This window comes from Zeus faber (assembly GCF_960531495.2).
Source record: "Zeus faber genome assembly, chromosome: 10".
Lineage (NCBI taxonomy): Eukaryota > Metazoa > Chordata > Actinopteri > Zeiformes > Zeidae > Zeus > Zeus faber.
Window position 1 is genome coordinate 27,650,926 of NC_137199.1, and position 15,737 is coordinate 27,666,662.

Genomic DNA, 15,737 nt, shown 5'->3' on the forward strand with positions numbered 1-15,737 from the left:
ATTGGTAATACTGTCGAGGCCGGCGAATTCGACTCGTATTCAGGCTCTTTCAGAGGAGCGGCCGGAGTCAAGCAACACAATGAATTTAGTGAAACGTCCGTCGAGTGTTTCGGGGTTTTAACCACAAAGCTCTCACAAGTCGCGAGGACCCGCGTTGAGAAGAGAGAAAAAAAAAAAAAAAAAAACGACCCGGGGCTGACGCCTTCACAAGCCTTCCCTTCCCTTCCCTTCCCTTCCCTTCCCTTCCCTTCCCTTCCCTTCCCTTCCCTTCCCCTCCCTCCCTCTCCATCCTCCTCGTCTTTATCTCTTCTGTCCCGTTGAGCCGCGGCTGGAAAAATATATTAAAAAGCCGAGACGGAAAAAGGAGACGATGAAACGAGTCACTTCGACAGAGGCGTGTGACTGATATTTGCGCAACGTGGACGTCGCTGCAATCAATCATTTGATTATTTCCAATTAAAAAGTGTCTTTCTGTCTGCAGTGATGAGAGGGAGTCTCCTTGTATTTTATTTTTTTTTCTGAACCTAACCGGCAATAAACACCAAGAAAGGAGGACTGCTGAGCAAAGTGGAGCACGCTGGAGCTACGCACGCAGTATTAATGAGTCCAAGGAAACACTGAATCACCCCGGAGGAAAGAACAATGGAGGCATGTCATAAATTGGGAATGTGGTACGGCGTTCTGGTCCTCCACAACCGGCGGCGTGACGTTTCTAACGAGACCTTAAAACAATTGATTATTCAGGCGCTCCGGAGGTGTCGCGACTTATTTGGCCACTCGCAGACCGCCGCCTCATTAACCACGGTCTCGCCACTCTGGGATATTCCGCTCGCGCCGAGGCAGGAAAATGCAAACTTCAATCGCACATCTGCTGCTTTTTTTTTTCGCCCTTTCTTGTCACGATGCGATTCCGCTCCTATGCCTCTCAAAGAGTCTTTTGCAAAGTTCAAATTTAATTGGCTAACCAAGGCTAAAGGAAGACAATGTTTGTGGAGAGTCTTCAGGCGGATATTGACCAATGGGGAAAAAGCTGATGGAATTCCATTGACCTATGGCAAACTGCAGCATGTTACACAACTCGATCAATGGCCTCCTCTCCACGCTCACCTCTCTCTGGGGGACTTTTGATGCTCAAAGTTGTTCTCGTTGGAAGCGGAGTCAGAGCTCTGGAAAATGTTGGCAGACATGTCAGAGAGCGCTTCTCGGGATGTTAAGGGATACATTTGATCTGGGAGATTGGACCATGAGCCAAGGCTGCGATGCCGCTGTATATTCAGAGTTTCGACGCGGGAAAGTATGCAAAAAAAACCAAAAACAAAACAAAACAAAAAAAACAGACGCGCGTGCAAGATTGTGTCGCTGCATGCATTTTCGGGTTCATGTTGAACTGCGGCGCTGATAAAAAAAAAAATCTGATGATTATTATCCAAACGTTGAGTTACTACCGTCTCCTGAACTGTGGGCTGAAAAACGAAGAGGATCTGAATATGCCGCACCGTCTGGGTGCAGCGCCAACGAGCGCGAGAACCCACTGAATGAGTCGGCGTTTCCAAAAAGGGGCTCCGCGCCGCTTGTTTGATCTCCACGTTTCTGAGGCAATGGCCACAACACAAACAAGATAACTTGGCACGCTGCTGGTCCCCCAGGTGCCAAGGTGCAGTTCTCTGTCTGAAGCTAATTCCCGCAGAAAGTGTGTAATTGGCCTTGCCATGTAGCTCGAACAGGCTCCCCCCGCCGTCACGATATATCGCGCGACCTGTGGTTTTGGTTTAAACGCCCAACGCTTTGCTGTGAGCGTTGAGACAGTGATGTCCCCTGAAGAGGCGGCGGATCAAACGCGGAAACTGCAGACGAGGCATTTAAGTCACACAAAGTGCGTATCGTGGGACATTAGCGTATGTTGCTGCCGTGCCTTTTTCCTTCTTCTTCTTCTTCCATCGGCCAAATGTGGCACTGACAGCTGCCCGGGCTTCTGAAAGCTGCTTATTTCGGCTTTCAGCGGAACCTTTATGTATTTTTGCTGTAACTGCAGCAACACAACTCCCAAAGTCTTTTTTTTCTGTAACAGCCCTCGTCCTGGTATTTGGGTTACCGGGAGCGAGCCACGTCACTCCCTGTGCGGCAGGATTATTTCCACTGCTGCCGAATCTGTTCCAAGGAAAGTGGCAACTGGCTGCTCGAAAAAAGTCACCGGATGACTTCATGTCTTCAGATTCATCTTTGTACCCACATGCCTTATCGTAAGACAACTCTGTGGAATACATTGTAAATCTGAACATCCAAACATTTTGCAGATGCTCTTAAGTATAACCAAAAGCTGTGCTCTTGTCATCCCACAGGTCGTCCACAGGACAGAGCTATTGCAGCAGTTCTTGATGATTTAAGAATGAATAAAGAGTTGCATTGCAGGTTGAGAACTTGAACTCCACTTGCAGACTAACTCTGTCCTAGATGTAATAGCATACAAATACTCTGTGTTGTATGCCCAGCATGCTGACAGCACAGGTCAAAAAAAAAAGAAGAAGAAGGAAATGGGCCGGCACCACCTGGGAAAGGGGGTTACTCATGGGGAGACCCCCATCGTGCTACCTGTAATGGGGATTTTATATTCAGACGCACCGGGAGATGCACAGGGTCTCCCCATGCATCTGATCAAAAACCCCTGCTGCGTGTAACAGTATATTTGCTCTGATCACGCAGGGAGCAGATTGCGTCAGGGCCTTTTTTTTTTTTTTGTCCGTGCAATTACCACCAGCTTTCTCATGTGGTTATTAACGTCAGTGTTTGTGAATTGGATGTTTTTTGCAATGACGCTCATTAGCATAGAATAGGGGCCACTTTGGCACCAAATGTTTGAATAAGGCCTAATTTAAATACACCCAAACAGCACCGGTGCACCCAGACACTATTCGCGTGGCATCGCAGTTATGGGTGCATATCACGGTTTGCCGGCGCTTTGTGACAGTCACGCTCACTTTTCCTGTTAATTGCGCCAGTTTGGTGGCCGCAAAAAAATCCACAATCCAATTGTGAATTTGCCCCTGAGTGTTTGTTTGCAGCCTGTGCAAACAGCCAGGGGCTTTTGATGTTGTCTGCAAAGTGCTGTTCAAACGTGCTACCAACCATTTTAGGCTGCATAAAATTACATATTTTTAGAACACATTTTTGACAATTTTATGCTAATCACTTCACAGGTACGGAAGGCAGGCAGAAATAACTTAACTTGCATAGCAAAGGAGAGAAAGGGGTGCCTCTATTCGTGTAACTTTTGTAAATTGCCACGGGTCAATTAGTGAAAAGATTGCATTACCCGTCTTCAAGGTAAAAAGCAATACATCAGTCTCACAGGTCATTGGATTTTCAAGACTCACGGGTGAAGGGATTTGGTCAATCATGGAACAAGCAATTGATTTTCCTCCCCTTAGTCAGAGAACTTGGCATGAGTCTGAGGGAAATTTTCCTCTCTAGGTACGTTGATTGAATGTAATTTACTCTTTTCGCAGCCAGCAAATCACCACCTGTTCTGTACTTTCTTGTGCTGACATCTGGGAATACAGGGTGCTTTCAAGCAATGCATGTATAAGTAAAATAAATAAATAAATATATATATATATATATATATATATATATATATATATATACACACACACACACACACACACACATATATATATATATTTTTTTTATGCATGATATAATGCAGTGATGCAGAGAAGCAATTATAAATACTCACTGACCACTTTTTTAGAAACACTATACTAATACTGGATAGAGCCTCCATTTGCTCCCATAACAGCCTCAACTCTTCTTGGCATTCCACAAGATTTTGGAGACATTCCTTTTGAGATTCTGCTCAGTGTTGACGTGATTGCATCACGCAATTCTTGCAGATTTGCCAGCTCCGCATTCATGCACCCATCACATCACATCCCAAAGGTGTTCTATTGGATTCAGATCCGGTGACCGGGAAGGCCACTGCAGAACATTGAACTTATTGTCATGTTCATGAAACCAGTTTGAGACGATTTTTGCTTTGTGACACGGTGCATTATCATGCTGGAAGTAGCCATTAGAAGCTGGGTAAATTGTGGCCACAAAGGGATGCACACGGTCAGCAACAATACTCAAATAAGCTGCCGCATTCAAGCGATGATTGAATGGCATTAACAGGCCAAAAATGTGCCACACCATAACGCCACCACCACCAGCCTGGACTGTTGACACAAGGCAGGTTGGGTCCATGGATTCATGCTGTTGGCACCCAATTCTAGCCCTACCATCTGTGCGCCTCGAGGTTAATCAGGCCAGGCTACATCTTTCCAGTCTTCAACTGTCCAGTTCTGGTGAGCCTGTGCCCACTGCAGCCTCAGCTCGCTGTTCTTGGCTGACAGAGGTGGAACCCGACGTGGACATGTGCTGTTGCAGCCCGTCGGCCTCAAAGTCCGACGTGTTGTGCATTCGGAGATGTTTTTCTGCTCGCCACAATTGTACAGAGTGGATTACCGTTGGTTATTATTACCTCATTAGAGCTAACGTAGCCTTCCTGTCAGCTCCAAGCAGTCTGGCCGTTCTCCGTTGACCTCTCTCCTCAACAAGGCGTGTCCGCCCGCAGAACTGCCGGTCACTGGATGTTTTGTGGGTTTTTTTTCCGCACCATTCTGGGTAAACTCTAGAGACTGTCGTGAAAATCCCAGTAGATCAGCAGTTACAAATATATTGAAACCAGCCAGTCTGGCACCAACAATGATGCCATGGTTGAACACACTGAGATCACATTTTTTGTGAACATTAACTGAGGCTGCTGACCCGTATCTGCATGGTGTTATGCATTGCACTGCTGCCAGTGATTGACAGTGGCTGATTAGATAGTTGTATGAATAAGTTGGTGTACAGGTGTTCCTAATGAAATGCTCAGTGAAAGTATGTTTGAGATATTGCCATAAAGAAGTTATAAAGTAGTATATCACCTATTGGTTTTGTACTGCAAAGAATATCATGAACTTGGTGTTGCCGGTCATTTCTCTCAAAAAGCCTGGAGGGGCTCAGAAACATTATCAAATAAGGGAGGCTGAGCACTATTACCACATCATGAAGTGAGGTGTGTAGTGTTTGGAATTTACTAGAAACCAGAGAGCCTTGGCGCATGTTTTGGCCACGGTGAAACCACTGTTATGGGAGGTGGAGACACATGGGTTCAATCATCCACAACTTTGCTCATTCCAATACCAAAGAATGAAAAAAAAGGCTCCTTTGCTTGCGTTGTAACACGGTCCTGGAGTGATCTCATATGTCCTTTATGTTTGATGTGAACCATATGCGGCGAACACACACACACACACACACACACACACACACACACACACACACACACACACACACACACAACACACAGACTCACACACACACTCACACACACACACACACACACACACACACACACACACACACACACACACACACACACACACACACACACACACACACACACACAAACACACAGACTCACACACACACACACAGACACACACACACTGAATGTTTTCTGGCTCGCTGTGGGACCAACGGTATTGTAACGTCTTTTGGACGCGGGGCTCTGTGCGAGGGGAGTGAACGAGCTGCATAGAGAAGTCCAGAGCGAGTGGAAACATTTTAAACAGCGCGTCCCGTCAAGGAATCCGAGTAGAGCAGTTTGGAGGCTTCAGTCACAAGGGAGCAAACACATAATATGGGTCTTGCATCTACACCCACATTGAAAGACACAAATGCAGCATATGCAAGGACAAACACACACACACTTCGACAAAAGATAATATCGAAAACACCCACAACCACACACACACCCACACACACAAATAGACATATAAACACACATACTTACACATGTAAACATAAAGATATATGGAAAAGAAACACAAACACAGACACAGAAATACACAGGAATATAGACACACACACACACACACACACACACACACACACACACACACACACACTTGCACATGTAAAGATACAGATATAAGAAAACACACACATACACTCAAAACAAAAATAACATGTAGCTCACACACACACACACACGTAAAGATACAGATATAAGAAAACACACACATACACTCGAAACAAAAATATGTAGCTCAACCCACACGCACACGCACACGCACACACACACACACACACACACACACACACACACACACACACACACACACACACACACACACACACGCTTCACATGTAAAGATACAGATTTAAGAAAACACACACACACACACACCCCACCAAGACAGAGGTGTGTGTGTGTGTGTGTGTGTGTGTGTGTGTGTGTGTGTGTGTGTGTGTGTGTGTGTGTGTGTGTGTGTGTGTGTGTGCGTGTGCGTGTGCTCACAGTGGGAGTTTTCCTCCTCCACAGGAGCTCAGGAACACCACGCAGCAAAGTGGAATGAGTGATAACGGAGCCCAGCACCGAGCCGCACGCAGACCCTGCCAAGGAAGGAGGAGAGACGGGCGAACACATACGGTACCATAAAAATCCATAGCTGCTGTGCCGGTGCCTTCCCCGCCAGTAACTATCTATTTACGTTTCATTAACCTTAAGAGGGGAAATGGGATTGAGGAAAGCCAAAACAAAAAAGGCGGCCCTCTCAGAAGTTAAACACATTTTTTCTGGTTAAATACACAGTATTAGCATATTTCTTGTGATGTCAAGCTGCAAAATGAAAGCGCTCAAAGCTGTAATAAGCAGGGGTGAAATTGATAATTTGTGTAATCTACAAGGGAAAAATAACTTTGAGCCGTGCGGTGCGGCGCCGCGTTGAATTAAGGTGATTCAATTTCTTTAATTCAACTCACCCCCCTGTCAGAGGAGCCGCTTGAGCCGGAGAACCGAGAGCCCGGCTCTTTTTCACGCCTGAACCTGACCCCAACCCGACCCGGCGCATCGTCCATCTGCAACCCCGTCACGCTGAACATCCCGAGACAACCGAGCATTGTGGGTTGTTTACAGCGACGGAATTTGTCCACAGTGAGGGAACCTCGTCTGGGATGACCTTAAGATAGCCAAAATCTCACAGCGTGCAGACACATTAAGCCTGGGCCAAGAATCTTTTTCTTTTCCTTTTTTTCCCTCTCTCTCTCGCAGGAATCTCTAATCCCTGTTCCACCAACTGTTTCTGGAGATTTTCTGAAGGTCAAGCGAGGGAAGCAAGGTGCCCGGACGTTCAGCTTGAGTTTTCTCGAATGATATCCATATACTACCCAAATCTAGGACGCCAACCATGAATTTATAGCTGAAAATCGATTAAATAACATGAAGCTCATTCCTCAGACTAGACATTTTCGGAAAAACACAAGGCAAGTACCAAAACTCAAAGGCCCAAAGGGAATCCCGCAGGCGACTTTCGCCCCTTTCCCGCTGCACCACAAACCCGGTAACAGCCGCTAGCATCCGGCGTTCGTCCTCAGCGGGGAAAGGAAAAACCCGGGAGCGCCGGCTGCATGGAGCATGTGTTCATCAACGATCCCATCCTCTTCAACGGCTCAAAATACTTTTTATTTTATCTTTTCCAAGTTTTACACTTTTATGTTGTAGTTTGTTTCAGTTTCCTCGGCTGTTTCATTCCCAATCACACTGGAAGCACAACACGCCCCTTCTCCGACGTGCAAAAAAACAAAAAAGGCATTTCTCCCGGCAATGGGAAAGGTGTCGATCGGCTATTTATTTTCCCAGCGAGTTGAATTTCGGTGTGAAAACGTTTTTTCCACGCTTTTTGTCTGTTTGCGGTCCAAAAAAAACCCTGCTTTGAAATACATACAAAAATCACGGGGTTTTGATTTCACAAATGATAACTTTTAAGTATAGCGATCAGTGTACTTTTTAGTTTAATTGAATCCTCAAGGACCGCCGTCCTCTTTGCCGCGGTTTCATCAAAGACGCTGGTAGAGACTGCAGATAAGACGGCGCGGCCTCTTTGAATCTTTTCATTTCGCCGGATCAGCCCTTGTTCCAAGGTTATCAGATTCTTCTTCTTTCATAGGAGTTTGTCCCCATTGAAACGCCCGTGTTCGCCTCATAGGATGTATTCATATCCGATCCCCTCCGCTGCCACCGGCGGCATCTGCAGGTAACGTCTACAGGAGGCTCTCACGTCTTTCCCCCTGTCCTTGTTTATTTACAGCAGTGGGATGAGCAGACACAGGTTCTTAGTTGGGCTGTTTGTGTGTGGGCCCCGGTATTTTCAGACATCCTGGCCAAGATAGACGGCGGCAAATGATCCTGGGCCCAGGAAATTGGTTGCTGCCCCCAAAAAAGGTTTTTTCTGGTTTAACAAGAGAAACTTGTTGTCGGAGAAGGACACTTTTGCTCGTGTGCCGTCTTTTACTTACAACTCTCGACTGTTTGGGGATAAGAATGATGTCGTCAAGCCATTGAGCGAAGTCTGTGAGTGACAGTCACGGAGCCTTTCTGCCGACACGTTTGCTTTTTAATGGGCGAGATCAAATTTTGTGTCCGTAACAGCACTTACATCTGGCCTCCATTGAATTGGGTTACAAATGGAACAGCCTTGAACCCGTTGGATAATAATGCAATAAACATTGTTTCAGGCATTTCAAATAATTCTAGCTGTCTAAATATATGTCTTTACTTCACTACTTCAGACAAGTCAGCGAGCCCCTGCCTTATTCCAGTCTCGTATACATGGGTCACAGTTGCTGATTAATGTACGGGGTGACTTGCTAGTTTGCAACTGGGGTCTTAACAACCTTTTGCCACAGGAAATATGTCATCTTTACTCTCCCTATTGGTTCCACCTGAAAAAGTTCATAAACACACTGTGGGAGCTGCATATCCTTACACTGAAAAGGTGAAATTAGGAAAAATAAAAATGGAGGTCCTCCGTCCATAGTGTCCTCAGTTTGGATTTTCACCCTCCCTTCTGTTCTGCTTCTCTGAGATACTCAAGGACTGTGTTATCGATTTTTCTGGACTAACAAATAGGGCTCCCATGTGAGGTGGGCGTCAGTGTCAATGCCCATGTGTATGTGCTTCAGTGTGTGTGTGTGTGTGTGTGTGCGCTTCAGTGTGTGTGTGTGGGAGTGTGAATTTCTGCCGGACTTCACACATTGAGGGGACAAACAATCTATTCCAATTAAAAAGAGTTGCAGCCCTGGTAACCGGAGAAAGGCTTGTTTTCCATTGGACCGCACATCGTCCTTTGAAAAGTCCAGAACGGATGATTGCAATTTAAAGGAAACAAGACCCCCTCGGAAACAAGCAGAGTGGGCTGGCAACGCCAACGGCAACCGGGGAGGGGGCACTGAAGGTTGCACAAATTCCACAGCAAACAGTGTTATGGCAGTGGGAGAAAGTGCCAGCAGGAATGCCAGGCTATTCATCCCGCTTCGTGGCCCGGGCTTACTCCACTTCGCCCCCCGCTCCATATCTGCTCAGCGGGAGGATTAATTACACCGAGGGAAAACCTGTGACTGTAAAACTTACGAGCTGCTCCACACCTGACCAGACTAATGGGCTGTTCATGAACTCTTAATAGATGCTGCCCTGATGTTCAATATGGTGAGAGCAGAGTGGAGCATGGAGGGCTGCGTGCGCGTGTGTGTGTATGTGTGTGTGTGTGTGTGTGTGTGTGTGTGTGTGCGTGCGTGTGTGCGTGCGTGCGTGTAGTTCTGTCCTTGCTAATGAAGACTAATTCCCTGGGGGAGGGAAGCAACGAATAACGACTACTGACGTTGCTGTAATTAAGTAGGCTTTTTTGTTTATTTGCATACTTTTAATTGTATTTCTAGTATTTTACTCTTACCGAAGTGTTCAGTACACTATGCAATCTACTGTGCTGCTTTTGCAATTTGAATTTCATCCAAACCTTTACTCAGTATTTTTTAAGGAAATGGTCGGTCGGTCATCTGGTTCCAATCATTTTCATGTTTGTACGTATTGGAATACTTTATATTGAGTGCAGGTGTTCTACACGGGTTTGGAAAACATTTGAAGTATGCTGATGATGGATTCATTTGCACATTTTATTATTGGAGAAATATCTGTTGTGCCTTGTTGAAGGTAATTTAAATATATTTTCTACCCAGATGAAAGCTTCTATTGATAATGCATATTGATAATTGCAACCGCTAAAGCATCACAATAACTTTTTGACCTGAAAATAACAGATTCAAAATCTTTTTGATGGTACACTGACCTGTATTATGAAGAATGGCACCTCTTTCATTATTTTTTCATATATACAAATGAAACCTAAATAACCCAAATTGCCGACGTTCATCTAATGAAAAAAAAATTGAATTCGCAAAATACTGGTGTGTTATCAATACGGAGTCTGATGCTACAAAAGTTGTGCGCGCAGCAGAGTCACAGCACAGTCAGCTTATCACGGGAAGAGAGAAGGCTACAGGAGACCTTCCGTGCAAGGTGCACTGTAACCTAGCTGTACGGACCAAGTTTTACGGCAGTGGTGTAAAAGTGCAATTGCACTCAGAAACAGTAGGGTGGCTGAATCCAAAATCCCAGAAGTTAGGTAGTGCAGCTTTAAAAAGTAGCTTTTAGTCAGAGTAGTTTTCTGAGAATAATAATTTGCATACTTTGGTTTCACTGGTAGTTCGGTCCAATTTCAGCAACGTATCAAAACTTCTACTTGAGTGCACGCTTTCCCTACTCTTTCCACCGCTGCTAATTTCAGCGCCGAGCATCTCAGTGCGACTTCTGCGGCGAGTGCCGGCTTTCACTTGGATCCCCCTTGAATGTGGGATCCTCCTTCTAGCTCCTCGGCTCAGTCACCTGCTGTGGGACTTTGGCGCGGCTGCTTCAGAAGGAAGCATAGGTTTGCCAGATAAGAGACTCCTCGTTTGACCCCGGAGAAAAAGGATTTTTCCTCGGAGGGGATGATATAGTGGATAGCGTAGCCGGGTTTTTCATTCAACAGAGCGGCCGCAGGTGTATCCCTCGTAAGTCCCTCCAGATGTGACCGACTGAAAAACCATCTGGAGGGCCGAGTCCTTCAAAGCACCCTGGCAAGGCCAAAACCAGAATGCTAATATTATGTGTCACTGCACACAGCGAGTAAAGGTGGAAAGCATGGGATGGGGGTCCTAAACTCACGGGAGAACGTCCACGTATGCACATAGATGTATTTATTTTTCTATTCCCCTCCCCGTCGTTCTTCACAAAGCTCAAACTTCCTCTTTCCAAAGCCCATGAAACAGTTCTTCAACACCATGCAATCGAACATGTGCAACCTGAGAGCAGCTTTAAGGCTGTCAAGGCTCCCTGCAGAGAGAGCGAGAACGAGCGAGAGAGGGGGAAAAATAACGAGAGAACATGATTTGTCTGCAGTTATGGGGCAACGAGGTTAAAATTCTGCTTACAGGGAGTCTGGAAGCCCCAGAGTAAATCTAGGCCAAATTCAAAAAATGAACCAGCTCCATTTTGGAGCTTAATGTCTTTGCGACGGTGCTGCTGATGTTGTCAAAGTGGCAAATGCAATTTGAATAAGTAATCCCTTGCCTCTTAAAACTGAGTGATCACACCCTTGGGCGTAAACAACTTCGCTTTTGATTTCGCATGGTTTGAATTGTGCTCGGTTTACCTACCTAGACATCCACTCTTGGACTCTGCTAATCCTCATTTAGGATGCCAGAATTTAATCTCTGGTGGATTTTGAGTAAGTATCTTCTCTGAATGATCAGAATTGGGTGCAATAAAAATGACATTTGGTTATCTCAAACCTATTTCCAAGAGCCACCTATCTGAGAGAGCAGCATTTTCACCATGCTATGGAACTACCGTGGTTTTCTTTGCAGGTCGCCCGAGCAGGAAATTCAAGTTTGCTTACTTTGTCAGAAATTCCGATTCACATGACCGTCAACCTGTCATTTACTAGACGGGCATAGCGTATGTGCATGAACACGACTGTGAAACATAAACACGAATCTGGAGTCCCTACTTCACTTCACACCCGCCAAGACCAAGAGCAGGAACTAACACAAGCAGCGACACTGGACAGATAAAAATAAAATTCATATTTATTATGTTAATCCCTTACTTTTGAAAAAAAATATTATATTTACATTATAAACGTAATAGACAGTAATACATTATGTACGCATGGCATGAATATAATACCTATTTGATGTTATTTGATGAAAAATTGAAAGGGACAAAGAAATGCAGGAGAAAACTTAAGAACAAACGCAGACAGACATCGATAACATCCTATTGCATTACGTGACTAACCTCTTGAATCTCAAAATATGAAATATGATATTAATCAGCTCCCACCTGCATGTGACATATTAACGCGGCCTAATGTGTAAATGTTGTCGTCAGCGACGTCTTTATGAACGTCTTAACAGTAGTATAGAATGCTGACAAAGCACAGACAGGTCAACAAAGCACATGATGAAAATGAACATATTAAGACATTAATTGTGGATGTACCATGACATGCGGCACCTCATTCGTCAACGTAGTCAAAGTCTGCCCTTGCGCTTGGATCGATTCTAGACCTGTGACAGTGCAGCGAGTACAAAAATATATTTCGCTCGAAATAATCTTTACAGTTAACACTTCAGTTTTGTTAGTATTAAAATACAGACGGTTACTGAAATCTACCCCCAGGAAACAGGCCGAGAAACGTGAATCCAGCTTTACATCTAGATATTGAAAACGCAGAAAACTCAGTTCCAGCTGAAGGTTCGACCCACAAGCTCGAAAAACCTCTTGTTGGGTTCGTGGAAGAACTGGTAGAGTTTTTGGAGGATGGCCGGGGCCATGTGAGGGTGCGGCCGGCCTTTGGAGTCGTGTAAACACCGCTCCCGGCCGTGGTCCCTCAGACAGTAGAATCCCTTCGTCTTGTTGAAGTAAAAGTTGGAGGCGTTTATCTGGGGCTCCAGGTTCAGGAACCTCTCCACCCTCTTCATCTCGGGGAAAGGGTCCCTGATCAGCGCATCGCCGTCCACCACGTGAATGCTCTGCGACGGGAAGTAGCGCAGCCAGTTCTGCATGTGCACGTAGTACAGGCTGCGGTTCAGGGCCTTGTAGCCCAGGTTGATCTCCCCGTCCTTCACCAGCACCGACTCGATGGGCTGGTAGTGCTTGTGCTTCTGCAGGCGGTTGTAGAAGACCTGGGTGTAGTCGGACAGGACCCTCTCCGTGGGGTCTCGGAGAATCAGCAGCAGCTTAATGTCCGGGCTCATCTGGTGGATTCTCTTGGGAACCTTGCCGGAGGTGAAATAGGCCGGCGTTTTCTCCACCGTCAGCTGGTCCGGGAAGGCGTAGGGCATCTGGCTCAGGTACCAGGCCAGGCCTTTCTGGAAGTGGCTCTCCCAGTCGAAGAAGTGCACCTCGTTCTCGGCGGCCGCCACGGCGCTGTGCAGGCTGAGCATCTCGATGAGCGCCCGCGTGCCCCCCTTCCGGACGCCAATGATTATGATCTTTGGAAGTTGCCGGAGAGTCCCGTCAGGGTGGCCGGTGGCGCCCGTGTCGTTGGCGGCCGACGGGGGCGCGGTGGGGAAAGAAGGGGGGCCCTCGTCAGCCACGGCTCTGGAAGGGATCTGGGGGGACTGCATCGCAAGGAACAGCAGCCCGAAGAGGAAGGCTGCCATGAGGGAGGTCCTGAGCCTGGAGGATTTCAGCCTGGCGACAGTACGAAAACGGTATCCCACATTGAAAGAGCAGCTGCCGAGGGACAACGGCGCTGTCGGAAAATATAAACAACGTCCTCTTCTCTACCACAGCGGGCGCTGCGAGGGGGAGAACAGTTGTGATTAAAGGACGGCCGGTGTTTATTTATCTCACAGAATGGAGAGTCATCGGTAAAGATCAGAGCACATTCCATAAGGACGACCCTGCGTTTATTAATCCTCGCTCTCCCGTCATGCAAGGCGGACTCCAATCTCGACGTTCACAGCCTTGAAGACAAAGCGGCTGCGTTAAAATGGACTAAAATTAATGTTGTGGGGGGAAAAAAGAAGATAGACATGACGGGAGAACTCTGAAGTATATTCAGCAAAGAAAAAGTATTTCAGTGGCTATGTCGATAGACAAACTAATGCTGTGCACAGAAGTCCTAATCTATTATTTCTATTTAAAGACAATATTGTCAAGTACAGAGTATTAAACATACTCTATACGATAGTCATATAGAGTATGACTAGACTATGTAGAGGCTATGCATTTATATGGAATTATGAATCTTAACCCGATCTAACCTATATTCTGTCCAAAAAAAAAAACCCTGGACAAATCATGTTAAACTCGATAAAAAGGACAAAATATACATTTTATAGAGTAGGATGAGGACACAATTTACTAATGAGACGTGTCTCAATTGCAAAAACAAAAACAAACAAAAGCAAATCGCTCCACCGCGGAGGGATGCTTCCCGCTGTCCAAGCGTAGTCCACCTTTACCTGTTTAGTTATTTTCTGCTCTCCGAACGCGCGGCACTCGGCGTCCTCCTCCGCACGGCGCCAGACAAAAGCATTGATCCGCGCGTAGCGCAGCGCTCGCCCGCCTTGCTCGCAGCCGGACTCCCTCCAAGCCCCCGGAAACACGCCACCCGGCGCCCGCCGCCTGAGCAGCGCCGTCACACCTCCGAGGCTCCGCGACGCGTCTCCGTGTCCGTGGTGCGCGCAGGGCGGCGTCCCGTGCTGGTCTGCGGGCGGGCGCCGCCGGTGCACGCGCTTTTGAGTCTCAGCTGTTCGCGCGTGCACGCCCACATTGCGCACGCGGGTCCACCCACCCCGACGCGCGCGCACACGCACACACGCACACGCACACGCACGCACACACACACACACACACATACACACGCACACACACACACACACACACACACACACACACACCCATTGTGACTCACTGTAGTGTAACGTTTAGTACGCACAGGTGAGGTGACGGTGAATCTGCTGAATCGTTATGTTTAAAGTGGTAATCCGTAAGATTATTGACATTAAAAAACAAATAAAATAAATAATAATAATAACAAAATCACATATTTGAAACTGGTACTTTATGAGAAATGGTGACTCAGTTATTTGTCTTACTCGCGCTCTCCTCTTTACGCCGTTTCCATTGTTGGCGGCAGGGTCCGGCCTTTCCCGGCGAGAATGCCTCTTGTTATGAGGGTCGTTGTTGCCATAATTGCACTGACAGTGCTCAAAAATGTCTGGCGGGGAGCGCGGAGGCGACCGGCGAACTGGAACGGAGGAATCCGACTGGAGTTTGAAAAACGTAGCAAACGTTGAAGACCATGAGGGCCGCTAAACTGTGGAAACCAAGGCCAGTACAATTTCTGTCACTTTGGGGTTGAAGTTGGTCAGCAAAATGAATGATCATTTTCCCACTCATACATTACTGCGTTTAAGCGGAATATCCAATAACTTTCTGGGGTTTTCTTTTTTTATATCCGTATCTGAAAATGAAAACAATTGGCCGAAAAGAAGGCATTCTTTCGGGGAAAAGATGTCGGCCATCTCAAGAGTGAAGACGAGGGTGAGCCCGGACGCCGGACGTCGGTTGGTGATTTCGAATCGAAATCTGGGACTTGTGGTAGAATCCACCATTTTAGGGAGTGCCACGTTCAAACGGAAGGTGAGCAGCAATTGCCCAAAACTAGCCTCTGTTTTTGTCTGAGACCTAGACATTGAAAGCGCCCAGCCATTCTGCTGGTTTGCGCCGAAAAAGACGACGGGAGCTCCCCATTGACTCC

General features: G+C 46.6%; 1 protein-coding gene across 2 annotated transcripts; it reads right to left on the bottom strand.

Moving 5' to 3' along the window:
- Nucleotides 1–12,024: 12,024 nt before the first annotated feature.
- Nucleotides 12,025–14,668, bottom strand: hs3st1 (heparan sulfate (glucosamine) 3-O-sulfotransferase 1). 2 transcript variants are annotated; one of them, XM_080007701.1, is made up of 2 exons: nucleotides 14,437–14,668; nucleotides 12,025–13,660 (listed from the first exon to the last, which is right to left on the bottom strand). In XM_080007701.1, the coding sequence occupies exon 2, from the start codon at nucleotides 13,627–13,629 to the stop codon at nucleotides 12,703–12,705; it is 927 nt and encodes a 308-aa protein (XP_079863827.1). In that variant the 5' UTR covers nucleotides 13,630–13,660; nucleotides 14,437–14,668; the 3' UTR covers nucleotides 12,025–12,702. The 2 variants fall into 2 exon arrangements, with proteins under 2 accessions (XP_079863827.1, XP_079863826.1); XM_080007700.1 differs by having other exon boundaries at nucleotides 12,025–13,767.
- Nucleotides 14,669–15,737: the final 1,069 nt, after the last annotated feature.